Source organism: Mustelus asterias, chromosome 30 (genome assembly GCF_964213995.1).
Source record: "Mustelus asterias chromosome 30, sMusAst1.hap1.1, whole genome shotgun sequence".
Classification (NCBI taxonomy): Eukaryota; Metazoa; Chordata; class Chondrichthyes; order Carcharhiniformes; family Triakidae; genus Mustelus; species Mustelus asterias.
The window spans coordinates 14,934,933-14,961,981 of record NC_135830.1 but is presented as its reverse complement, the minus strand read 5'-3'; the positions used below and the strand labels follow the sequence as shown (position 1 = coordinate 14,961,981).

At 52.3% G+C, this 27,049-nt stretch overlaps 2 protein-coding genes across 2 annotated transcripts in view; both read right to left on the bottom strand.

Annotated features, from left to right (window-relative positions):
* Nucleotides 1–4,295: 4,295 nt before the first annotated feature.
* LOC144480909 (uncharacterized) lies at nucleotides 4,296–5,430 on the bottom strand. Its single transcript, XM_078200537.1, has 2 exons — nucleotides 4,936–5,430; nucleotides 4,296–4,856 (listed from the first exon to the last, which is right to left on the bottom strand). The coding sequence occupies exons 1-2, from the start codon at nucleotides 5,428–5,430 to the stop codon at nucleotides 4,296–4,298; spliced, it is 1,056 nt and encodes a 351-aa protein (XP_078056663.1).
* Nucleotides 5,431–5,617: 187 nt separating this feature from the next.
* LOC144480817 (uncharacterized) overlaps nucleotides 5,618–27,049 on the bottom strand; it is a 1,107,688-nt gene continuing 1,086,256 nt past the window's right edge. The window contains exon 3 of the transcript XR_013495715.1: nucleotides 5,618–5,781. The gene's annotated coding sequence lies outside the window, so the exon portion shown is untranslated. The remainder of the gene's footprint in view (nucleotides 5,782–27,049) is intronic.

Genomic DNA, 27,049 nt, shown 5'->3' with positions numbered 1-27,049 from the left:
TGAGTGCTGGTAATGCAGACATAGTTTTTTTAAATTATTTATGGAGTCACATGTGGGCCAGACCAGTTAAGGACGGCAGATTTCCTTCCCGAAAGGACATTGTGAATCAGATGTTTTTTTTTCTGACAATCGACAATGGTTTCATGGTCATCAGGAGATTCTTATTTCCAGATCTTTTTCATTAAATTTCACTATCTGCTGTGGTGGGATTTGAACCTGGGTCCCCAGAACATTAGCTGAGTTCTGAATGAGTAATCTAGCGATAATATCACGAGGCCATCGCCTCCCCACCAAACTTGTCCAAATTCATGCATAATAGTATCATTAACTGGCGATAATTCCTATTGACATTGGCCATGACTCAGCTGTAAGGTACAAGCTTCATGTATGAGGAGTTATGTAGAGGACATACCACCACAAAAGGCCATTGGCTACAATCCGCCACATTGAGCACGGATGCCTGGACAGTGACGTTATACAAATAATATTTCTGTCCTTCTGCACAAGTACATTTGTTTTGAGTGCATATTTTACTGGATGCCTTCCATCCCCCATGCAGCGGGAGTGAACGCAGCTTAGGAGGTACAAGCCAAGCATGTCCAGCAGCAATTATTTCCCCTTTTCTGTGGGGTTTGGTTTGAGATATGTACCCACACCTTGCCACCCTTACATACAGGTGTGTCATATTCCCTGTCTGGAGGAAGAATTGAAGGGACAGGTTGTTTTATCATCTGACTCACGGGGTTTCATAGAATCCCTACAGTGCAGAAGGAGGCCATTCGGCCCATCCAATCTGCACCGACCACAATCCCACCCAGGCCCTACCCCCATAACCATACTTATTTACCCTATAACACCCTGACACTAAAGGGCAATTTATCATGGCCAATCAACCTAACCCACATCTTTGGAGTGTGGAAGGAAACCGGAGCACTTGGATGAAACCCACGCAGACACGGGGAGAATGTGCAAACTCCACACAGACGGTGACACAAGCCAGGAGTCAAATCCAGGTCCCTGGTGCTGTGAGGCTGCAGTGCTAACCACTGTGCCGCCGTGCCACCCCTCCTTTTTGTGGCCTATTATTCAAATTATGTAAGGCCTTTGCCACTCTTTGAGTGTGTGGTCAAGCTTGATTTGTTGTTTCAATAGCCCATTCATGTGTTCAATCAGGCCAGGCTCGGGGATGTGCAATACCCAATGTATTCCATTCATTGACTCCTGTGTGATACAAATGTCGTCCCAACTTGATTTTTACACGGTGAGATCTTATTCCTTCGCACCTTATCACATTATTATTCTTGATCACTCGAGCTCTGATTTTTCACTGGCCATACTAGGGTAGGTTTATAACCATTCATTAGAATCTACTCTCGTTTTTCAGTCCAGTGCTACTTGGAGTATACCATCACTTCAGTGACTATCGGGTCATAGTCCCTCACAGTTCTCATCACAAATTTATGATAAATTAATTTAAACAATGCCTGAGAACGCTTCTTAACTTCTTAATCAACTACCTACCACTGTTTGTTGATTGGTCGGACCCCCTTTTCACAGATTCGGGTATCTCAGCCACTGAACACCAGCCGGTCCTGGAATAAGTTTAATTCTAACTCAATGAGGAAATATTCTCACCAGGTCCTCTGTCAGGGCACTGCTAAGCAGCTTTAATGGTCCATGATTGCAGAAACTGAGCTGTAGTCAAATTTGATTGAGTTTTTTGAAGGGGTAACTAAGAAGATAGATGAGGGCAGTGCAGTTGATGTTGTCAACATGAACTTTAGCAAGATCTCTGACAAAGTACCGCATGGTAGGTTGTTGCATAAGGTTAAAATCTCACGGAATCCAGGGTGAGGTATCTAAATGGATACAAAATTGGCTTCTTGACAGAAGCCAGAGGGTGGTTGTAGAGGGTTGTTTTTCAAACTGGAGGCCTGTGACCAGCAGTGTGCCTCAGGGATCAGTACTGGGCCCACTGTTACTTGTCATTTATATTAATGATTTGGATGAGAATATAGGAGGCACGGTTAGTAAGTTTGCAGATGACACCAAGATTGGTGGCATAGTGGACAGTGAAGAAAGTTATCTCCGATTGCAACGGGATCTTGATTAATTGGGCCAGTGGGCTGACGAATGGCAGATGGAGTTTAATTGAGACAAACGCGAGGTGATGCATTTTGGTAGATTGAGCTAGGGCAGGACTTACTCAGTTAATGGCAGGGCGTTGGGGAGTAACAGAACAAACAGATCGAGGGGTACAGGTTCATAGCTCCTTGAAAGTGGAGTCACAGGTGGACAGAATGGTGAAGAAGGCATTCGGCATGCTTGGTTTCATCGGTCAGAACATTGAATACAGGAGTTGGGACGTCTTGTTGAAGTTGTACAAGACATTGGTAAAGCCACACTCGGAATAGAGTGTGCAGTTCTGGTCATCCTATTATAGAAAGGGTATTATTAAACTAGAAATAGTGCAGAAAAGATTTGTAGGATGCAACTGGGACTGGATGGTTTGAGTTATAAGGAGAGGCTGGATAGACTGGGACTTTTTTCTCTGGAGCGCAGGAGGCTGAGGGGTGACCTTATAGAGGTCTATAAAATAATGAGGGGCATAGATGAGGTAGATAGTCAATATCTTTTCCCAAAAGTAGGGGAGTCTAAAACTAGAAGGCATAGGTTTAAGGTGAGAGGGGAGAGATACAAAAGTGTCGAAAGGGGCAATTTTTTCACACAGAGGGTGGTGAGTGTCTGGAACAAGCTGCCAGAGATAGCAGTAGAGGCGGGTACAATTTTGTCTCTTAAAAAGGTTTTAGATAGTTACATGAATAAGATGGGTATAGAGGGATATGGGCCAAATGCAGGCAATTGGGATTAGTTAAGGGGTTTAAAAAAAAAGGCAGCATGGACAAGTAGGGCTGATGGGCCTATTTCCATGCTGTAAACCTCTATGACTCCATAGTCCAGTCCCATAATGCCTCACATTCAAAGTACAGTCCATCAATGATAATGGAATATGTGGCTGTATGTAGCTGCCTCGGCCATGGTCAACCCCAACACTGCCTTCCTGAACTGCTACAATGCCTGAGGTATAGGTGACCCAAAGTGCTGTTAGGCAGGGAGGTCCAGCGACACATTCCAGACTTTCACTAGAATGTAAGTGGGTTCCAGATTGATATATTCCATTCAACCACACCCAAGGTAAGTTATTCCAATTCCGTTATTGTCCAGGACCACATATTTACAATCTCTTTAAAACAGAAATTAAACATTCCCATTTGATTTCAGACAGTAACATATTCTGTTGGATTGATCTTTGTCAATGTCAGGCTGGGGTTGTTCCCCTTGGAGCAAAGGAGGTTGAGGGGAGATTTGATAGAGGTGGACAAGATTCTGACAGGTTTAGATAAGGTGGACAAAGAAAAGCTGTTCCCATTAGCTGATGGGACAAGGATGACAAGCAAATTTAAAGTTTTGGGTGGGATCATAGAATCAGAGAAACCCTACAGTGCAGAAAGAAGCCATTCGGCCCATCGAGTCTGCACCGACAACAATCCCACCCAGGCCCTACCCCCATATCCCTACACATTTACCCGCTAATCCCTCTAACCTACGCATATCAGGACTCTCAGGGGCAATTTTCAGCATGCCCAATCAACCTAACCCGCACATTTTTGGACTGTGGGAGGAAACCCGAGCACCTGGAGGAAACCCACGCAGACACAAGGAGAATGTGCAAACTCCACACAGACAGTGACCCAAGCCAGGAATAGAACCCAGGTCCCTGGAGCTGTGAAGGAGCAGTGCTAACCACTGTGCTACCGTGCTGCCCATGTGAGGAATAATATTTTGATGCAGTGAATGCTAATGACGTGGAACTCGCTGCCTACGAGGGTGGAGGAAGTGGAGACAATAAACAATTACAAAGAAAATTGGATGGACATTGGGGGGGTTTCAAACAGAAATCCTGACTAAATATCTCTGAACTGCCTAACACCCTGTCACTCTGTGATCCGTGTGAAATTTGAAACCAGGTATTCACAAGACTCAAAGAGCATCAGCCATTGGAAGCAAAGTTGTGAGACCGGCCAGTCCAGCAGAAAGAAACCCTCCGACCCTCCCCATTGACCAATATAATTGAGAGCAGAAACAATAACAGCAGAATCGACCACTGGAATCACTCGTGAACTCGCTGGTGTCTCAACAGCTGGGATGAAAGACTGAATCTCTTTTCACACACAGAGCAGCTGAACGGTCTCTCCCCAGTGTGAACTTGTTGGTGTTTCTGCTGGCTGGATGAATCACTGAACCGCTTCCCACAGAGAGCAGGTGAATGGCTTCTCCCCAATGTGAACTTGCTGGTGTGTCCACAGGCTAGATGAAGCTCTGAATCCCGTCCCACACTGAGGGCAGGTGAATGGCCTCTCCCCAGTGTGAACTCGCTGGTGCCTCCGCAGGTGGGATGACTGAGTGAATCCCTTCCCACACTGAGAGCAGGTGAACGGCCTCTCCCCAGTGTGAACTCGCTGGTGTGTCAGCAGGCTGGATGAAGCTCTGAATCCCTTCCCACACTGAGAGCAGGTGAACGGTCTCTCCCCAGTGTGAACTTGCCGGTGCTTCCACAAGCTGGATGACCGAGTGAATCCCTTTCCACACTGAGAGCAGGTGAACGGTCTCTCCCCAGTGTGAACTCGCTGGTGTGTCAGCAGGCTCGATGAAGCTCTGAATCCCTTCCCACACTGAGAGCAGGTGAACGGTCTCTCCCCAGTGTGAACGTGCTGGTGTGTCCGCAGGCTGGATGACCGAGTGAATTCCTTCCCACACTGAGTGCAGGTGAACGGTCTCTCCCCAGTGTGAACTCGCTGGTGTGTCCGCAGGCTGGATGAAGCTCTGAATCCATCCCCACACAGAGAAGGTGAAGGCCCTCTCCCTGGTGTGAACTCGCTGGTGTCTCCGCAGGCTGGATGACCGAGTGAATTCCTTCCCACACTGAGAGCAGGTGAATGGCCTCTCCCCCGTGTGAACTCGCTGGTGTATCAGCAGGCTGGATGACAGAGTGAATCCCTTCCCACACTGAGAGCAGGTGAACGGCCTCTCCGCAGTGTGAACTCGCTGGTGTGTCCACAGGCTGGATGAAGCTCTGAATCCATCCCCACACTGAGAGCAGGTGAACGGCCTCTCCCCAGTGTGAACTCGCTGGTGTGTCCGCAGGTTGGAAAACTGACTGAATCCCTTCCCACACTGAGAGCAGGTGAACGGTCTCTCCCCAGTGTGAACGCGCTGGTGTTTCTGCAAGGTGGCTAACAGAGCGAATCCCTTCCCACACTGAGAGCAGGTGAACGGCCTCTCCCCAGTGTGACTGCGCCGATGAGCTTCCAGCTCTGATGGGGCTCTGTATCTCTTCCCACAGTCCCCACATTTCCATGGTTTCTCCATGGTGCAGGTGTCCTTACCTCTCTCTTGGGTGGACAATGAGTTGAAGCCTTGTCCACACACAGGACACTGGTACAGTCTTTCCTCACTGTGAATGGTGTGATATTTATTCAGGCTGTGTAACTAGTTAAAGCTCTTTAGTCAGTACATTGGACACTCTCACTCGAGTGTGGCCGTGTGTTGGTGCTTTTCCAGTCACACTGATGTTTGAATTTTTTTTCAAATCAACAGACTGGACAATCATTTCTCCTTCTAGATTCAAAGGCTGATGATATTCAGCTCCCAAGGAATGTGACTCTGTCAGATCTAGACGTGACATTTGAGATTTCAGCCTGTGGTTCCTCTTTCAATATCCTGTAAAATGAGTTAGAAATAGAAGTAGAAATTCAGAACAGACAATTCTAGTTTCTATGGAACATTCTTTCCTCTCTCATTCCCCAAAAGCTGTAAATCTCCATCCCACACACTCTCCCTCCATTCTCACTCTGCTGTATCTAATATTCACCCTCCCAATTCTCCTGAAGGTGCTGATTGAGGCTGATTGACAGATCCATGCTCACTGCTTCCTGTCCACCACACACAAATCATAAGAAACAGGAGCTGCAGTTGGCCATTCAGCCCATCGAACTGCCTCAACCATTCATTGAGAATTGGCTGATCGACCTCACACTATTTGCACAGCGCCACTATTTCCCAAACTATCATGGAAGTTAGTAAGATAGAGGGTTATCGGTAAGCCTCGGAGCTAGGGACATTTCGGCGTAACTTGTGAGCCGAAGGGCCTGTTTGTGCTGTAGCTTTTCTATGTTCTATGTTCTGTCCCCCATGTTGCTCAATGCCTCAAAAGTTACCAATCTCTCTCTTGAAAATATTTGATGAATGAGGGTCCACAGTCCTCTGGAGTGCAGAATTCAAAAACTTCACCACATCCTCCTCATCTTAACTTTCACTCCATTTTCCCACTTGTTCTCCACAACGCTTGACTCCTTTATCAATGTAATATCCACCTAACTCATCCTCGAATATCTTCAATAACCCTCAGCTTCCACTGATCCCTGTGGAAGAAAAATCCAAAGACTAATGATTCTAATAAGCAAGAGATGAATAACTGGAAATATATAATATATATACTATTCAGGCTGATTGACAGATCCATGCTCACTGCTTCCTGTCCTGGATGTGGAGATGCCGGCGTTGGACTCGGGTAAACACAGGAAGAAGTCTCACAACACCAGGTTAAAGTCCAACAGGTTTATTTGGCAGCACAAGCCACTAGCTTTCGGAGCGCTGCCCCTACATCAGGTGAGTGGGATTTCAGTTCACAAACAGGGCATATAAAGACACAAACTCAATTTACAAAATAATGGTTGGAATGCGAGTTTTTACAGGTAATCAAGTCTGAAAGGTACAGACAATGTGAGTGGAGAGACGTTTAAGCACAGGTTAAAGAGATGTGTATTGTCTCCAGCCAGGACAGTTAGTGAGATTTTGCAAGCCCAGGCAAGTCGTGGGGGTTACAAATAGCATGACACGAACCCAAGATCCAAGTTGAGGCCGTCCTCATGTGTGCGGAACTTGGCTGTCAGTCTCTGCTCAGCAACTCTGCGCTGTCGTGTGTCGTGAAGGCTGCCTTGGAGAACGCTTACCCGAAGATCAGAAGCCGAATGCCCGTGACCACTGAAGTGTTCCCAACAGGAAAAGAACACTCTTGTCTGGTGATTGTTGAGCGGTGTTCATTCATCCGCTGTCATAGCGTCTGCATGGTCTCCCCAATGTACCATGCCTCGGGACATCCTTTCCTGCAGCGTCTCAGGTAGACAACGTTGGCCGAGTTGCAAGTGTATGTACCGTGTACCTGGTGGATGGTGTTCTCACGTGAGATGATAGCATCTGTGTCGATGATCCGGCACGTCTTGCAGAGGTTGCTGTGGCAGGGTTGTGTGGTGTCATGGTCACTGTTCTCCTGAAGGCTGGGTAGTTTGTTGCAGACAATAGTCTTTTTGAGGTTGTGCGGTTATTTGAAGCCAAGTAGTGGGGGTGTGGGGATGGCCTTGGCGAGATGTTGGTCTTCATCAATGACATGTTGAAGGCTCCGGAGAAGATGTCGTAGCTTCTTCGCTCCAGGGAAGTACTGGACGACAAAGGGTACTCTGTCCTCCTGTCCAGTGTTTGTCTTCTGAGAAGGTCAGTTTTTCGCCATGGCGCATCGGAACTGTCGATCGATGAGTCGAGCGCCATATCCTGTTCTTATGAGGGCATCTTTCAGCGTCTGGAGGTGTCTGTTGCGATCCTCCTCATCTGAGCAGATCCTGTGTATACGGAGGGCTTGTCCGTAGGGGATGGCTTCTTTAACGTGTTTAGGGTGGAAGCTGAAGAAGTGGAGCATCGTGAGATTATCCGTGGGCTTGCGGTACAGTGAAGTGCTGAGGTGACCGTCCTTGATGAAAATGCGTGTGCCCAAGAATGCAACCGATTCCGGAGAGTAGTCCATGGTGAGTCTGATGGTGGGATGGAACTTGTTGATGTCATCATATCGTTGTTTCAGTGATTGTTCACCATAAGTCCAAAGGAAGAAAATGTCATCGATGTATCTAGTGTACAGCTTCGACTGAAGGTCCTGTGCAGTGAAGAGGTCTTGTTCGAACCTGTGCATGAAGATGTTGGCATATTGAGGTGTGAATTTGGTCCCCAAGGCTATTCCGTGTGTCTGGATAAAGAACTGGTTGTTGAAGGTGAAGACATTGTGGTCAGGATGAAGTGGATGATTGTAAAATTGCATCTGGAGATTGGCAGTTGTTGGCGTTGAGTACTGAGGCAGTTGCACCAATGCCATCGTCGTGGGGGATGCTGGTGTAGAGTGCCGAGACATCCATTGTGATGAGGAGTGCTCCTGGTTCAACTGCTCCATGTGTGCTGTTTCTGAAGGAAGTCCGTAGTGTCACGACAGAAGCTGGGGTTCTTTGTACAATGGGTTTCAGGATGCCCTCGACGTAGCCGGAGAGTTTCTCGCACAGGGTCCCATTGCCCGATACGATGGGACGGCCAGGTGTGTTTGCCTTGTGTATCTTCGGGAGGTAGTAGAGATCTCCAACGCGGGGAGTACGTGGGATGAGAGCACGGAGGGTGCTCTGAAGGTCCGGATCAAATGTCTTGATCTGTCTGTTGAGTTGACGGGTGTATTCTTTGGTCGGATCTGCAGGTAACTGTCTGTAGTTTTCCTCATTGTTCAGTTGTCAGGACACTTTGCAGTAATTCGTTCTGTTCAGCATGATGATTGCCCCTCCTTTGTCTGCTGGTTTGATGACAATGGTGCGCTTGATCTTGAGAGCGCAGATGGCGTTGCGTTGTGCTTGGGTGATGTTCGGGGCTGTCTTGTGAGTGTGACTGATGAATCTGGCATTGACGCACCTCCTGACGGCTTGGGCATACATGTCAAGTCGAGGGCAGCGGCCTTCCGGAGGAGTCCAATTCGACTCTTTCCTCTTCGGTTGCTGTACCGTGGATCTCTCTATCGGCTGTTCCAGTTCATTGACTATCTCATTATGTTCGCTGTTGGACTCTTGGGGTTTGTGGAAGAACTCCCGCAGCCTCATTCGCCTGATGAATTCCTCTGTGTCTGCTGCGAGACTGCTGGGGTCTATTTTGGTGGTGGGGCAGAAATTGAGAACTTCGATTTCATCTGGTTGAAGTGTGTCCGACAAGTTGACAATGGACTTCCCTGCAGTGGTACTGTTTTCTACTGTGGTACGGGGGAGGCTTGATTGCTGCTGGTGGTGATGCCGAGTTTCTCAAGTTTCCTGTTCTACCAAATGTGGCATTGTGACGATGGCTTTGTGCCACCAAATAAACCTGTTGGACTTTAATCTGGTGTTGTGAGACTTCTTCCTGTTGTGGGCACAGAGAGCTGAAAATCTTCAAGCTGACAGTCACGTTACAGTTTTACATTTGGATATAAATGAGCAGACTGATGGTGTGTGTAATACACTGTATTACCTGGTTATAGATACATAGAGAATGTGAGGAGAATCTTTACTTAGGCAGCGAGTGGTGACCCAGAAGTTAAAAATTGAAGTGCAAAATGAGAAAAGAAATGGAAAGGGGGAGAAAAGAAAGTGTTTTACTCACAGATGTAGGAGACAGGAGGAAGGTTGAGTCTGTCTGAAGCTTAATCTTCATTCAGAGAGACCTCTTTTTAGGTCAAACCAAGTAAACAAACTCAAATTAAATCAGGACAAAGTAAAAGGGGCAGCTCCCCAAAAAGGAGGGGGAACAGCCCGAACAGAAATCAAAATGCAAAGGAAACTTAAAAACATCAAATTAAAATGTGGTTATTAGGGTCAATAATGCACCCCAACCCCTGCGGTGCCCAGCGGGCGCGGAAAGCGTCAACCTCGCCCGTGGACACCGCATGCTCCCTCTCCAGGGACACCTGGCCGCGAACGTAGCCGCGGTAGAGGGGAAGACAGTCAGGATGGACGGCCCCCTCGATCGCCCGCTGCCTGGACCGGTAAATGGCGCGTTTCGCCAGGCCCAGGAGCAGGTTCACGAGGAGGTCGCCATCCCGACCCTCCCCTCTCCGCACCGGGTGTCCGTAGATCAGGAGCGTGGGACTGAAGTGCAAACAAAACATCAATAAAAGATTCTTCAGGAAAACATAAAGGGAGTGCAGCCTAAGACACTCAACATAGACATGGTCCACGGACTCCACAAGGCCACAGAAAGGGCAGTCTTCGGAGCCCGTGAACCAGTGAATCCTACGGTTGTGCGGAACTGCTGCATGCATCACCCTCCACCCCAGGTCCCCGACGTAATTGGGGGAGATCCCTCCGTAGAGGGACCTCCAGCGGGGACCTCCGCCGCCCGGCGGCAACAAGGCCCGCCAAGGTGTATCCGGGCGACAGGCGAGGAGGCGGTAGTGGAAGGTGTGCAGCAGCAGCCCGCACAGGAAACGCCCCCGCGCGGTAGAAAAAGGCACGGAGGGCATTTCCGCGAGGCGGCTCAGGCTGTGGGGCACCTCACCCAGGGGAGGGAGCTGAGGCTTTGGGCCAATGTGGAATTCCGCCCGAACAGGGGAACGCTCGGGCGGGATCCCACCGCACGCCTGTGCCGTCTCAAGTTTGCGTGCAGTTTCGGGGCCGAGCACGACCGTCCTAAGGTCTAGGATGGCTTTGGCCGCGCGCCGGACGGACGTCCCCGCGCGCTCAGCCAGCACGCGGGGACTCATCCAGCCCGCTCCTCCGCCATCGAGCACGTCCCCGATTCTGGTCACCCCGGCGTCCACAGCCCCCCTCTCCGCCAGCCACCTGAAGTTATACGGCTGGAGGAGTGGATTCCTGAGCAGCGGCTCTCGCACGAGAGCCGCTACTCCTGACGGGGGAGAGCTGCGTCGCGAGGCGACCTTGTTCCAGACAGTGAGGAGGTCCTGGTAAAAGACGGGCAACTCCTGCAGGGCGGTCGAAGCACGCCCCAGTTCGATATGCAGGAGCTGCACGTCATAATTGAGGCCGTGCCACTGGCGGAAGAAATACGTCGCCATGGCACACCACTGTGGAGGGGGCTCAACGTAAAGGTACCTCTGCAGGGCCTGGAGGCGGAAGGTCGCTATCTGAGTGCGGAGGCACACCAGACCTTGTCCGCCCTCCTCAAGCGGGAGATACAGGACCGCAGCAGGGACCCAGTGCAGTCGATTGCCCCAGAAGAACCGCACGAGGGTTCTCTGGATATCGGTGACAAAGCCAGGGGGAGGGGTCAAAGGGACCAGCCGGTACCACAGCATGGAGGCGACCAGCTGGTTTATGACGCGAGCTCGCGCCCCGTAGGACAGCACTCGGAGCAGTCCTGTCCAGCGACCCAGGCGGGCGGAGACTTTGGCCTCCAGCTCCCGCCAGTTCGCCGGCCAGGATTCCTCGGCTGGGCAGAGATGGGCCCCCAAGTAGAGGAGGTTGGTCCTGCTCCAGGTGAAAGGCCTGAGCTCCTCCGGAAGGGGGTCCGTCTCCCAAGGACCGACAAGGAGTCCGGAGCACTTGGCCCAGTTGATCCTGGCGGAGGACGCGGCGGAGTACACCGCCTGGCATTCTCGCATCCTCCGCAGGTCAGCCGGGTCCGTGAACATGAGGAGCACGTCGTCGGCGTAAGCTGACAGGACCACCCCTACGTCCGGTCCGCGCAGGACCAAACCTGACAACCTCCTCCGCAAGAGGCGCAGGAATGGCTCCACGCATACGGAATACAGTTGGCCGGACAAGGGGCAGCCCTGCCGTACTCCTCTCCCGAAGCGAAGGGGCGCCGTCAGGGACCCGTTAACCTTAATCAGACACTCTGCGGCAGAGTACAGTAATCGGATCCGGGCGACAAAATGCGTCCCGAACCCGAATGCCCGCAGAGTCCCGAGTAAATACTCGTGCTCCACCCTGTCGAACGCCTTCTCCTGATCTAATGACAAGAAGGCGCCCGACAGACCAGCCCTCTGGGTGTGATGGATTAGGTCCCGGACCAGGTGGAGATTGTCATGTATGCAACGGCCCGGGACCGTGTAGGACTGGTCAGGGTGGATCAAGTGGTCCAGCACGGATCCAAGGCGTGAAGCCATAGCCCTGGCAAAGATTTTATAATCCGTGCTGAGGAGGGAGACCGGGCGCCAGTTCTTGAGCAGGTGGAGATCCCCCTTCTTGGGCAGCAGGGCAATGACGGCCCTGCGCCACGAAAGGGGCATCTCCCCGGTAGCGACGCTCTCCCCCAGGACCCCCGCGTAGTCGCTCCCCAGGACGTCCCAGAACGCCCTGAAGAACTCTACTGTCAGCCCGTCCAGCCCAGGGGCCTTGCCCCGGCTGAGGCCATTTAGGGCGCCGGTCAGCTCGGCCATGGTGGTAGGGGCCTCGAGCCTGCCGACGCCCTCCGGGCCGACCTGCGGCAGGTCCTCCCACAGAAGTCTGCGGGCATCCTCGCTGGACGGATCCGGAGAGAAGAGCGAGGTGTAATACTCCCGGGCAATGGCCCGGATGCCCTCCGGATCCGAGACGGGGGAACCGTCGTCGGCCAGCAGCGTAAGGAGCTGCTGACGGTTAGCCCGCCCTCTTTCCAGCGAGTAGAAGAAGGGGGAGCCGCGGTCCAGGTCCACCTGGAACTGGAGCCGCGACCTCACGTACGCGCCGCGAGACCTGGCAAGCTGCAGGTCTCGCAGCGCGTCCTTCTTCTCCCTGTACTCCGAACGCAGGGCCGGGTCCGCGTCAGGCCGACTGAGACGTGCCTCCAGGTCGAGCACCTCCTTCTCCAACTCCTCGAGCCTGGATTTCCGCCTCTTTGTCGACCCCCTCGCGTACCCCTGACAGAAGGTACGGACGTGAGTCTTGCCCACATCCCACCAGAGCCTCAAGGAGGGGAAGCCTCCCCGCTTCCTTCTCCAGCCGGCCCAGAATCGACGGAACGAGTCCAGGAAGCGCTCGTCCTCCAGCAGCGTGTTGTTAAAGTGCCAGTACGCGGACCCCCGCCGGATGCGAGACGGCGCAAAGTCCGCCCACACCAGGCTGTGGTCCGTGCTCGACACCGGCCGCATGGAGACCGAGGACACGCCGGACACGTGCGCCTTCGAAATGTAAAGGCGGTCGAGCCTGGACGCTCCGACTCCAGGCCTCACGAAAGTGAAGGCGCTGGAGCCAGGATGGAGATGTCTCCAGACGTCCACCAAGTCGTGGGACCCGATCAGGTCCCGCAACTTCACCACCGCCGGAGTGCGCAGCCAGGGGCCGGTGCGGTCCCGTGCCTCGAGGATGCAGTTGAAATCTCCCCCGAGGATAATGCATTCGCCCCCCGCGATGGTGTCGATGTGAGCGGACACTTTCTCGTAGAAAGTCGTTTGCTGCGGTCCAGCGGTCGGGGCGTAGACATTCAGCAAGTGAATGACCACGCCCCCCTCACGGACCGTCAAGTGCAGCAACCGGCCTGGCACCGGCTCCTTGACCCCCAAGATCTCCGGCTTATAACACGGGGCCAACAAGATAGCCACCCCGCAAGAAGCGAGCGTGAGGTGGCTCATGTAGACCCCCCCTCGCCACTCCAGGAGCCATTGGGCTTCGTCTCCCGGAACGGTGTGGGTTTCCTGCAGGAAACACACCGCATACTTCCCGTCACGGAGGACCGAGAAGTTCTGGAACCTGCGGTGTGGCCCACTGCTGCCGTTGATGTTGAGGCTGGCTATGGTCACCTTCATGTCAGCAGCTTTGTGCCACCGTCACCACTTAACTAGGTGTGTGGGGGGCGCTGGCGCAATTCTCACCAGTCCACCCCCCACCTTTTCGAGCCTGTGGAGGAACCGCAGTACCCAGCGCCGCTCTATTTTCTCCAGGCCCGCGGAGGCATGCGAGCATGCCTTCACGGACCGGACGAGCTGCGCCAGGTCCGGCCAGTGGCCGAGGGCTAGCCGGATTATGTCGGAGCGACCGGAATGGCTACGGATAAAGACCCTGAGGTCCTTGGAGGGGATGAGGGACGACTCGGTGGGGGGCACGAGGGAGTCCCCCGCCTCGCTCTGGGCAGACTCTGAAAGTGTCCCCGTGCCCTCCACCGAGCCGCTGACCTCCTCAGGGCGGTCGCCCCTCGACTCCGAGTCCCCCGCCGCAGGACGTACGGCGGGCGGCACGGAGCCACCAACTAGCCCTAGCCCCTCCCCGATCCCACCCCCAGGATCGGTGGAGGAGGGGTTCCCCCCGGGCTCACCTTTCCCGGATTGCGGGCCCCCGTGCGACGGCGGCCCAGCCGCCCCCCCCGCCCCAGACGCTTGGACACCCCCCAGGTCCGGTGTATCCTTCGGACTGAGGTTGGGGATGTCCAGCGTCCAAGGTCGGGACGGAGAGGACGAGTGGATCGTCTCTTCGCCGCCGCCGCACGAGGACATGAACATTGGAGTGTCGCCCCAGTCCCCCGACAGACTGAAGAAGAACTCCGGGTTGTAACCGGCCGGGTGGAACGGAACCGTGGGGGCCCCGCTGCCACCCGGCCCCGGAGACTCCTCGCCGGGGGACTGAGGCAACACATGCTTGGATTTGCAGGGTGCCTTGCCCCCTTTTTTCGCGGGACAAGGCACAAAGACAGGTGGGGGCACGGCAGGAGATGACTCACAAGGGGGGAGGGGCACGCAGACCTCGAACTCTACGGTGCCCGAGGGGCCCCGCCTCTTTTTGTTAATCTGCCCTCGGGCAGGCGAGGCCCCTCGCCCTCCGCCCCTCTTCGCCTTGCCGCGCCCCCCCTGCTCTCCCGTCACTTCCCCCCGAGGTGGCGGCGTCGCCAGTTTTGCCGGCTCGGGGTCGCTTACCCCCCCATGCTCGGGCCCATGATCCCGGGCGCCGGACCCAGCACTAGGCCCCGGAGAGCCCACGGGCCCGGCAGATGGTGGTGGTGGTGGTGGTGGTGGTGGTGGGGGGGGGGCGCAGGTGGAGACTGAGGCGGTCCCCGAGCCGGCTGCCGGGGTGGTTGGGGTGTTTTCCCTGGGGGCCGGGGTTCCGGTACCCCCCTTCTTTTTTGTAGGTCCCTTCTGGGCCTTTTGGCCGCGCGGGGGCTCCGCTCCCCCCCCGCCGGCAGCTGAGGTGGCAGCTGCTGCCGGCGTGGCCTCCCCTCGCGGGGGGGCAGATGGTACTCGCTTGGGGGGAGAGGGGGCTGCGGTGCCAGCTGCGGCCGCCTTGGGTTGGTGGTCGGCGGCCTTGGAGACGGGGCAGTTTTTCCTCACGTGCCCCGCCTCCTTACAGGCATGGCACCGCACACCGTCCGCGGACCAAAAGACCCGGTACGTGGTCCCCTCGTGGGGGACATTGAAACCTCCCTCCAGTTCCTCCTCCCGGGCCAGGCGGACAAAAACCTGGCGCCGGAAGGAGTATATGTGGCGGAGGGAGGGGTCCCGAAGGCCGAGCGGGATCGGCTGCACCCCGGACCTGACCTCCCCCAGTAGATGGAGGTGGGGGAGGAGGAGCTCACTCGGTAGGAAGGGCGGGACGTTCGATATTACTATCTTGTGGGCGGTGGCCTCCAATGGGTCCACCGCCAGGAACGTCCCGCCCACCGTGAGCCCCTTTTCCAGGGCGAGGCGAACCGCCCGCTCGGCCTTCAGGAAGAATACAGCCCGGCCGTACATCTTAGAGGCCGCGACAATGGCTGAGGGGCCGACAACCCCAGCCATTGCCTTGACGCAGGCCTCGATAGACATGTCGGGGTGGGCGTAGCACTTCACCCCGAGCTGCCGCGTGATTAAAGAGAATGGCGGCAGGGCCTTGGGAGCGGCGGGGGCTCTGGCAGCCGCCACGCCCGCATAGGTGGGCCGAGAAGGCCCTGCCACCGGCGACGCTGGTGATGTCGCCATAGTGATCAGGGGAAGTGCTACACCCACCCCGAGACTGCCCAGATGCACGGCAGGGCGTATGTGGGATGGGGAAGATAAGGCAGGGTGGGGTAGGCGGGGAAGGGTGTAGGTGCTCTCTCCCCGGAGCGAGAGAGGGAGAGAGGAGGTTGGAGGAGCAGGAGGGAGATGAGGCACAAGGCCGGTGCCCCAGTCAGGAGGGAAAAAGGGGAGGGGATGCCGGTCCCGGAGGCAGCAGTAGTGGGTAGGGGAATTAGGAAAAGGCCTTCACCCCCCCCCACTGCAGATGGAAAAGAGACAGTCCAAACGCCTTCGCCCCCCCCCTTCTCCTCCAGTCACTCCCTGTCCTCTCTTCCTCCCTCCCCCCGGGGAGAGCGCACCCTCCAGAGGCCGGATGGCAGGCAAGCAGGCAGTCAGGCAGTCCAGACGGCAGGTAGGCCAAACGGCAAGCAGGCAGGCAGGCAGTCCAGACGGCAGGCAGCCCAGACGGCAGGCAGGCAGTCCAGACGGCAGGCAGGTAAGCAGGCCAGACGGCAGACAGGCAGGTAAGCAGGCCAGACGGCAGGCAGGCAAGCAGGCCAGACGGCAGGCAGGTAAGCAGGCCAGACGGCAGGCAGGCAGGTAAGCAGGCCAGACGGCAGGTAAGCAGGCCAGACGGCAGGCAGGCAGGTGAGCAGGCCAGACGGCAGGCAGGCAGGTAAGCAGGCCAGACGGCAGGCAGGTAAGCAGGCCAGACGGCAGGTAAGCAGGCCAGACGGCAGGCAGGCAGGTAAGCAGGCCAGACGGCAGGCAGGCAGGTAAGCAGGCCAGACGGCAGGCAGGCAGGTAAGCAGGCCAGACGGCAGGCAGGCAGGCAACAGGCAGGCCGGGCAAGGCAGGCAGCAGCTCACCTCCCTCCTTCCTCCCCGCAGGGAGCGAAAAACAAACAAACCCAACAAAACAAAAACAAAAACCGGGCGTCTCCGTGAGCACAAACGAGAGAGAAAAAAAAAATAAATAAATAAAGGTACTCACAAAAAAAAGAAAAGAAAACAAACCCACAGTTTCCGCCCGGCTCCGACCCGGGGCCCCCCGCTACTCGGGCGAACGTGAAACCACTTCACCACGGAAACAAAGTGCAGGCGCTGCCCCAGAGGAGGCACGTTTCAGGCCGTCTGAAGCTCAATTCTCATTCAGAAAGAGAGAGAGAAGCAGCAGCAGCTTCGCTGGGCAGGAATGAGCAGCTGAACAAGCTCATTGTGCAACTTCCGCATTCAGACAATGGGGAGCTCTGATTGGCTGGAGGACCCGAGTCCTTCCGGTCCTTCCACTCTTCCCATTGGCCAATACCTCAGCATGAAGGTCAAAGGGTGGGCACTCCGTCGCACATGCGCAGAGTCCCCTCTCCCTTGGACATGCGCAGTCCTGGGCCGGGGGGTGAAGGGGGAGATCATTGAGCGGCTTCTCGCGCTGGCCGGAGCCGTCAGCCGGTTGCCTGGAAACCTTGGCTTGAGGAGGTGCAGGGGGAGGGGAACAATGGGTGGGGGCGGGGCTCCCGGGTCCGCGCGCCCGGGCCTGCGCACTGGAACCTGGAGACGTCACCGCGGAGAATTCTGTTTCCTATTGGCTGATTCAGGCAGCGCTCCGTTGTGACGTCACAATGCGGAAGGTAGCCAATGAGCTTCAGAGTGAAACTCCCTCCTCTGTCTGCCCCTCTACCGCGGCTCCGTTCGCGGCCAGGTGTCCCTGGAGAGGGAGCATGCGGTGTCCACGGGCGAGGTTGACGCTTTCCGCGCCCGCTGGGCACCGCAGGGGTTGGGGTGCATTATTGACCCTAATAATCACATTTTAATTTGATGTTTTTAAGTTTCCTTTGCATTTTGATTTCTGTTCGGGCTGTTCCCCCTCCTTTTTGGGGAGCTGCCCCTTTTACTTTGTCCTGATTTAATTTGAGTTTGTTTACTTGGTTTGACCTAAAAAAGAGGTCGCGGCCAGGTGTCCCTGGAGAGGGAGCATGCGGTGTCCACGGGCGAGGTTGACGCTTTCCGCGCCCGCTGGGCACCGCAGGGGTTGGGGTGCATTATTGACCCTAATAATCACATTTTAATTTGATGTTTTTAAGTTTCCTTTGTATTTTGATTTCTGTTCGGGCTGTTCCCCCTCCTTTTTGGGGAGCTGCCCCTTTTACTTTGTACTGATTTAATCTGAGTTTGTTTACTTGGTTTGGTTTGACCTAAAAAGAGGTCGCGGCCAGGTGTCCCTGGAGAGGGAGCATGCGGTGTCCACGGGCGAGGTTGACGCTTTCCGCGCCCGCTGGGCACCGCAGGGGTTGGGGTGCATTATTGACCCTAATAATCACATTTTAATTTGATGTTTTTAAGTTTCCTTTGTATTTTGATTTCTGTTCGGGCTGTTCCCCCTCCTTTTTGGGGAGCTGCCCCTTTTACTTTGTCCTGATTTAATCTGAGTTTGTTTACTTGGTTTGATTTGACCTAAAAAGAGGTCGCGGCCAGGTGTCCCTGGAGAGGGAGCATGCGGTGTCCACGGGCGAGGTTGACGCTTTCCGCGCCCGCTGGGCACCGCAGGGGTTGGGGTGCATTATTGACCCTAATAATCACATTTTAATTTGATGTTTTTAAGTTTCCTTTGTATTTTGATTTCTGTTCGGGCTGTTCCCCCTGCTTTTTGGGGAGCTGCCCCTTTTACTTTGTCCTGATTTAATCTGAGTTTGTTTACTTGGTTTGATTTGACCTAAAAAGAGGTCGCGGCCAGGTGTCCCTGGAGAGGGAGCATGCGGTGTCCACGGGCGAGGTTGACGCTTTCCGCGCCCGCTGGGCACCGCAGGGGTTGGGGTGCATTATTGACCCTAATAATCACATTTTAATTTGATGTTTTTAAGTTTCCTTTGTATTTTGATTTCTGTTCAGGCTGTTCCCCCTCCTTTTTGGGGAGCTGCCCCTTTTACTTTGTCCTGATTTAATCTGCGTTTGTTTACTTGGTTTGACCTAAAAAAGAGGTCGCGGCCGGGTGTCCCTGGAGAGGGAGCATGCGGTGTCCACGGGCGAGGTTGACGCTTTCCGCGCCCGCTGGGCACCGCAGGGGTTGGGGTGCATTATTGACCCTAATAATCACATTTTAATTTGATGTTTTTAAGTTTCCTTTGTATTTTGATTTCTGTTCGGGCTGTTCCCCCTCCTTTTTGGGGAGCTGCCCCTTTTACTTTGTCCTGATTTAATCTGAGTTTGTTTACTTGGTTTGACCTAAAAAGAGGTCGCGGCCAGGTGTCCCTGGAGAGGGAGCATGCGGTGTCCACGGGCGAGGTTGACGCTTTCCGCGCCCGCTGGGCACCGCAGGGGTTGGGGTGCATTATTGACCCTAATAATCACATTTTAATTTGATGTTTTTAAGTTTCCTTTGTATTTTGATTTCTGTTCGGGCTGTTCCCCCTCCTTTTTGGGGAGCTGCCCCTTTTACTTTGTACTGATTTAATCTGAGTTTGTTTACTTGGTTTGGTTTGACCTAAAAAGAGGTCGCGGCCAGGTGTCCCTGGAGAGGGAGCATGCGGTGTCCACGGGCGAGGTTGACGCTTTCCGCGCCCGCTGGGCACCGCAGGGGTTGGGGTGCATTATTGACCCTAATAATCACATTTTAATTTGATGTTTTTAAGTTTCCTTTGTATTTTGATTTCTGTTCGGGCTGTTCCCCCTCCTTTTTGGGGAGCTGCCCCTTTTACTTTGTCCTGATTTAATCTGAGTTTGTTTACTTGGTTTGATTTGACCTAAAAAGAGGTCGCGGCCAGGTGTCCCTGGAGAGGGAGCATGCGGTGTCCACGGGCGAGGTTGACGCTTTCCGCGCCCGCTGGGCACCGCAGGGGTTGGGGTGCATTATTGACCCTAATAATCACATTTTAATTTGATGTTTTTAAGTTTCCTTTGTATTTTGATTTCTGTTCGGGCTGTTCCCCCTCCTTTTTGGGGAGCTGCCCCTTTTACTTTGTCCTGATTTAATCTGAGTTTGTTTACTTGGTTTGATTTGACCTAAAAAGAGGTCGCGGCCAGGTGTCCCTGGAGAGGGAGCATGCGGTGTCCACGGGCGAGGTTGACGCTTTCCGCGCCCGCTGGGCACCGCAGGGGTTGGGGTGCATTATTGACCCTAATAATCACATTTTAATTTGATGTTTTTAAGTTTCCTTTGTATTTTGATTTCTGTTCAGGCTGTTCCCCCTCCTTTTTGGGGAGCTGCCCCTTTTACTTTGTCCTGATTTAATCTGCGTTTGTTTACTTGGTTTGACCTAAAAAAGAGGTCGCGGCCGGGTGTCCCTGGAGAGGGAGCATGCGGTGTCCACGGGCGAGGTTGACGCTTTCCGCGCCCGCTGGGCACCGCAGGGGTTGGGGTGCATTATTGACCCTAATAATCACATTTTAATTTGATGTTTTTAAGTTTCCTTTGTATTTTGATTTCTGTTCGGGCTGTTCCCCCTCCTTTTTGGGGAGCTGCCCCTTTTACTTTGTCCTGATTTAATCTGAGTTTGTTTACTTGGTTTGACCTAAAAAAGAGGTCGCGGCCGGGTGTCCCTGGAGAGGGAGCATGCGGTGTCCACGGGCGAGGTTGACGCTTTCCGCGCCCGCTGGGCACCGCAGGGGTTGGGGTGCATTATTGACCCTAATAATCACATTTTAATTTGATGTTTTTAAGTTTCCTTTGTATTTTGATTTCTGTTCGGGCTGTTCCCCCTCCTTTTTGGGGAGCTGCCCCTTTTACTTTGTCCTGATTTAATCTGAGTTTGTTGACTTGGTTTGGTTTGACCTAAAAAGAGGTCGCGGCCAGGTGTCCCTGGAGAGGGAGCATGCGGTGTCCAGGGGGGGGTTGACGCTTTCCGCGCCCGCTGGGCACCGCAGGGGTTGGGGTGCATTATTGACCCTAATAATCACATTTTAATTTGATGTTTTTAAGTTTCCTTTGTATTTTGATTTCTGTTCGGGCTGTTCCCCCTCCTTTTTGGGGAGCTGCCCCTTTTACTTTGTCCTGATTTAATCTGAGTTTGTTTACTTGGTTGACCTAAAAAAGAGGTCGCGGCCGGGTGTCCCTGGAGAGGGAGCATGCGGTGTCCACGGGCGAGGTTGACGCTTTCCGCGCCCGCTGGGCACCGCAGGGGTTGGGGTGCATTATTGACCCTAATAATCACATTTTAATTTGATGTTTTTAAGTTTCCTTTGCATTTTGATTTCTGTTCGGGCTGTTCCCCCTCCTTTTTGGGGAGCTGCCCCTTTTACTTTGTCCTGATTTAATTTGAGTTTGTTTACTTGGTTTGACCTAAAAAGAGGTCGCGGCCAGGTGTCCCTGGAGAGGGAGCATGCGGTGTCCACGGGCGAGGTTGACGCTTTCCGCGCCCGCTGGGCACCGCAGGGGTTGGGGTGCATTATTGACCCTAATAATCACATTTTAATTTGATGTTTTTAAGTTTCCTTTGTATTTTGATTTCTGTTCAGGCTGTTCCCCCTCCTTTTTGGGGAGCTGCCCCTTTTACTTTGTCCTGATTTAATCTGAGCTTGTTTACTTGGTTTGACCTAAAAAAGAGGTCGCGGCCGGGTGTCCCTGGAGAGGGAGCATGCGGTGTCCACGGGCGAGGTTGACGCTTTCCGCGCCCGCTGGGCACCGCAGGGGTTGGGGTGCATTATTGACCCTAATAATCACATTTTAATTTGATGTTTTTAAGTTTCCTTTGTATTTTGATTTCTGTTCGGGCTGTTCCCCCTCCTTTTTGGGGAGCTGCCCCTTTTACTTTGTCCTGATTTAATCTGAGTTTGTTGACTTGGTTTGGTTTGACCTAAAAAGAGGTCGCGGCCAGGTGTCCCTGGAGAGGGAGCATGCGGTGTCCAGGGGGGGGTTGACGCTTTCCGCGCCCGCTGGGCACCGCAGGGGTTGGGGTGCATTATTGACCCTAATAATCATATTTTAATTTGATGTTTTTAAGTTTCCTTTGTATTTTGATTTCTGTTCGGGCTGTTCCCCCTCCTTTTTGGGGAGCTGCCCCTTTTACTTTGTCCTGATTTAATCTGAGTTTGTTTACTTGGTTGACCTAAAAAAGAGGTCGCGGCCAGGTGTCCCTGGAGAGGGAGCATGCGGTGTCCACGGGCGAGGTTGACGCTTTCCGCGCCCGCTGGGCACCGCAGGGGTTGGGGTGCATTATTGACCCCAATAATCACATTTTAATTTGATGTTTTTAAGTTTCCTTTGTACTTTGATTTCTGTTCGGGCTGTTCCCCCTCCTTTTTGGGGAGCTGCCCCTTTTACTTTGTCCTGATTTAATCTGAGTTTGTTTATTTTGTTTGACCTCAAAAGAGGGCACCGCAGGGGTTGGGGTGCGTTATCGACCCTAATAATCACATTTTAATTTGATGTTTTTAAGTTTCCTTTGTACTTTGATTTTTGTTCGAGCTGTTCCCCTTCCTTTTGGGGAGCTGCCCTTTTTACTTTGTCCTGATTTAATTTGAGTTTGTTTATTTGGTTTGACCTTAAAAGAGGCCAACATCTGTGAGTAAAACCTTTTCCTTTCTTCCCCTTTCCATTTCTTTCCTCATTCCTGACTTCAATTTTTAACTTCCAGGTCACCACTCGATGCCTAAATAAAGATCCTCCTCACACTCTTCTTGTATCTGTAACCAGCTAATACAGTGTATTACACACATCGTCAGTCTGCTCACTTATGGCCAAATGTAAAACTTTAACGTGATGTCAGCTTGAAGATTTCCACCTCTGTGTCCAGGACAGGAAGCCGTGAGCATGGATCTGTCAAATCAGCCTCAATCAGCACCTTCAGGAGAATTGGGACGGTGAGTATTAAATACAGCAGAGTGAGAATGGAGGGAGTTTTCAAAATTTATTTTATTGTCACAAATCAGGTTACATTAACACTGCAATGAAGTTGCTTTAAAATATCCTAGAGTGTGTGGGACGGCGATTTACAGCTTTAAATGAGAGAGGAAAGAATATTCCATAGAAACTGGAACTGTCTGTTCTGAATTTCTATCCTATCATGGCAGTGATGACTCTTGTGAACTCCTTTTGACAGGATATCAGGAGGTGAGGATTTACAGACTGAAATCTCAAACCAAACGTCACATCAACATCTGACACTCAATTCATCGGAATCTGAATATATTGTCCTTTAAATGTTGAAGGAGAAATGTTTCTCTGTTCTGTCTGCTTCAGAAGATTTTAAACATCAATGTGACTGGAAAAGCACCGATATACACACACACACACACACACACACACCCCCGAGTGAGAGTGTTCCAGTGCACTGACTGTGGATAGGGCTTTAACCAGTTCCACAGCATTCACAGTGGGGAGAGACTGTACCCATGTTCTATGTGAGATTTAAATGATTGTTTAATCTGGAGAGTCACAAGGACACCCGCACCATGGAGAAACTGTGGAAATGTGAGGACTGTGGAAAAAGATTCAGATTCCCATCTCGGCTGGAAATTCATCGACACATTCACACTGGAAAGAGACCATTTACCTGCTCTCAGTGTGGGAAGGGATTCACTGAGTTACCCAGCCTGCAGAGACACAACATCACTCACTCTAATGACAGACCCTTTAAATGCTCTGATTGTGGGAGTGACTTCAAAAGCTCTCGGGAACTCATGTTCCACCAGCGCATTCACACTGAGGACAGACCGTTCAGCTGCTCTCACTGCACAAAGAGGTTTAGAACATCATCCAACCTGTGGAAGCACCAGTGAATTTGCACCGGGGAGAGGCCATTCACCTGCTCTGAGTGTGGGAAGAGATGCAGAGATTCATCAAGCCTGCTGACACACCAACGGGTTCACACTGGGGAGAGACCATACACCTGCTCTAAGCGTGGAAAACAATTCAGCGAGACATCCTCCCTGGCTAGACACCAGCGGGTTCACACCGGGGAGAAACCATTCACCTGCTCTAAGCGTGGAAAACAATTCAGCGAGACATCCACCCTGGCGAGGCACCAGCGGGTTCACACCGGGGAGAGAGCATTTGCCTGCACTGACTGTGGGAAGGGATTCAGTAATTCATCCACACTGCAGTCACACCAGCGAGTTCACACTGGGGAGAGACCATACACCTGCTCTGTGTGTGGGAAGGGATTCACTCAGTTTTCCCATCTTTTGACACACAATGTCACTCACACCAGTGAGAGACCCTTTAAATGCTCTGACTGTGGCAGTGGCTTCAAAAGCTCTCAGGAACTGATGGCCCACCAGTGCTTCCACTCGGAGGAGAGACCGTTCAGCTGCTCTCACTGCTCAAGGAGGTTTAGAACGTCATCCACACTGCGGAAACACCAGCGAGGTCACACTGGGGAGAGACCATTCACTTGCTCTGTATGTGGGAAGGGATTCACTCAGTCATCCAACCTGTGGAGACACCAGCGAGTTCACAAACAATTACAGGGGTTGGATTCTGCTGTTATTGCTGCTGTTAATCACATCCAGGACTGAACCATGTTCATTCTGACAGTTGGTGAAGTGGGAGTGTCGGAGGGTTTCTTTCTGCTGGTCTGGCCAGTCTCACAACTTTGCTTCCAGTGGGCTGATGCTCTTTGAGTCTGGGAGAGCACATTTCACTGAAATGATCCACAAAAGCTGATGAAGGACATTTATTTTATCCTGGGTAGTAAATAGTGTTTTTCCTGCCACTACAGATAGATCTAAAATAAATACAGAAAGAACTGGAAAAACACAGCAGGTCTGGCAGCATTTGTGGAGAGAGAAACAGAGTTAATGTTTCATGTCCAATGTAACTCTACTTCAGAACGAAAGAGAGGGAGAAATGTGATGGGTTTGATGTTGGTAAGTGGAGGAAGAAATTGCTAAGCAGATTATGGATATGTGTGGGGGTCACAGGGTAGTTGTCATGGGGGACTTTAACTTTCCAAATATTGATTGGAACCTTTGTAGGTCAAATAGTTCGGATGGGGCAGTTTTTGTGCAGTGTGTACAGGAGGGTTTCCTGACACAATATGTGGATAGGCCGACAAGAGGTGGGGCCACATTGGATTTGGTACTGGGAAATGAACCGGGCCAAGTGTTAGATTTGGTTGTGGGAGAGCACTTTGGAGATAGTGACCACAATTTGGTGTCTTTTGTTATTGCAATGGAGAGGGATAGGGCCGTACGGCAGGGCAAGGTTTACAATTGGGGGAGAGGTAATTATGATGCGATTAGGCAAGAATTAGGGGGCATAAGATGGGAACAGAAACTGTCAGGGAAAGGCAATAATGAAAAGTGGAACTTTTTCAAGGAACAAAAAGTGGGAGTCCTTGATAGGTATGTCCCTGTCAGGCAGGGAGGAAATGGCCGAGTGAGGGAACCATGGTTCACGAAAGAGGTGGAATGTCTTGTGAAAAGGAAGAGGGAAGCTTATGTAGGGATGAGGAAACAAGGTTCAGATGGCTCGATTGAGGGTTACAAGTTAGCAAAGAATGAGCTGAAAAAGGGACTTAGGAGAGCTAGGAGGGGGCATGAGAAGTCCTTGGCGGGTTGGATCAAGGAAAACCCCAAGGCTTTTTACTCTTATGTGAGGAATAAAAGAATGACCAGGGTGAGGTTCGGGCCAGTCAAGGACAGTAGTGGGAACTTGTGTATGGAGTCAGTAGAGATAGGCGAGGTGATGAATGAATACTTTTCTTCAGTGTTCACCAAGGAGAGGGGCCATGTTTTTGAGGAAGAGAAGGTGTTACAGGCTAATAGGCTGGAGGAAATAGACGTTCGGAGGGAGGATGTACTGGCAGTTTTGAATAAACTGAAGGTCGATAAGTCCCCTGGGCCTGATGAAATATATCCGAGGATTCTTTGGGAGGAAAGGGATGAGATTGCAGAGCCTTTGGCTTTGATCTTTGGGTCCTCACTGTCCACGGGGATGGTGCCAGAGGACTGGAGAGTGGCGAATGTTGTTCCTCTGTTTAAGAAAGGGAATAGAAATGACCCTGGTAATTATAGACTGGTTAGTCGTACTTCGGCGGTTGGTAAATTGATGGAAAGGTCCTTAGGGATGGGATTTACGACCATTTAGAAAGATGCGGATTAATCCGGGAGAGTCAGCACGGATTCGTGAAGGGCAAGTCGTGCCTCACAAATTTGATTGAATTTTTTGAGGAGGTAACTAAGTGTGTTGATGAAGGTAGGGCAGTTGATGTCATATACATGGATTTTAGTAAGGTGTTTGATAAGGTCCCCCATGGTCGGCTTATGATGAAAGTAAGGAGGTGTGGGATAGAGGGAAAGTTGGCCGATTGGATAGGTAACTGGCTGTCTGACCGAAGACAGAGGGTGGTGGTGAATGGAAAATTTTCGGACTGGAGGCAGGTTGCTAGCGGAGTGCCACAGGGATCAGTGCTTGGTCCTCTGCTCTTTGTGATTTTTATTAATGACTTAGAGGAGGGGGCTGAAGGGTGGATCAGTAAATTTGCTGATGACACCAAGATTGGTGGAGTAGTGGATGAGGTGGAGGGCTGTTGTAGGCTGCAAAGAGACATAGATAGGATGCAAAGCTGGGCTGAAAAATGGCAAATGGAGTTTAACCCTGATAAATGTGAGGTGATTCATTTTGGTAGAACTAATTTAAATGTGGATTACAGGGTCAAAGGTAGGGTTCTGAAGACTGTGGAGGAACAGAGAGATCTTGGGGTCCATATCCACAGATCTCTAAAGGTTGCCAGTCAAGTGGATAGAACTGTGAAGAAGGCCTATCGCGTGTTAGCTTTTATTAACAGGGGGTTGGAGTTTTAGAGCCGTGGGGTTATGCTGCAACTGTACAGGACCTTGGTGAGACCACATTTGGAATATTGTGTGCAGTTCTGGTCACCTCACTATAAGAAGGATGTGGAAGCGCTGGAAAGAGTGCAGAGGAGATTTACCAGGATGCTGCCTGGTTTGGAGGGTAGGTCTTATGAGGAAAGGTTGAGGGAGCTAGGGCTGTTCTCTTTGGAGCGGAGGAGACTGAGGGGAGACTTAATGGAGGTTTATAAAATGATGAAGGGGATAGATAGAGTGAACGTTCAAAGACTATTTCCTCGGGTGGATGGAGCTATTACAAGGGGGCATAACTATAGGGTTCATGGTGGGAGATATAGGAAGGATATCAGAGGTAGGTTCTTTACGCAGAGAGTGGTTGGGGTGTGGAATGGACTGCCTGCAGTGATAATGGAGTCAGACACTTTAGGAACATTTAAGCGGTTATTGGATAGGCACATGGAGCACACCAGGATGATAGGGAGTGGGATAGCTTGATCTTGGTTTCAGATAAAGCTCG

Coding starts and splice junctions, on each gene's coding strand:
- LOC144480909 (XM_078200537.1), bottom strand. CDS start 5,430: ATGGAGAAACCATGGAAATGTGGGGACTGTGGGAAGAGATACAGAGCC. Junction 4,857..4,935: donor GCCTGCGGAGACACCAGCGA/GTTCACACCAGG, acceptor CGGACACACCAG/CGAGTTCACACTGGGGAGAG.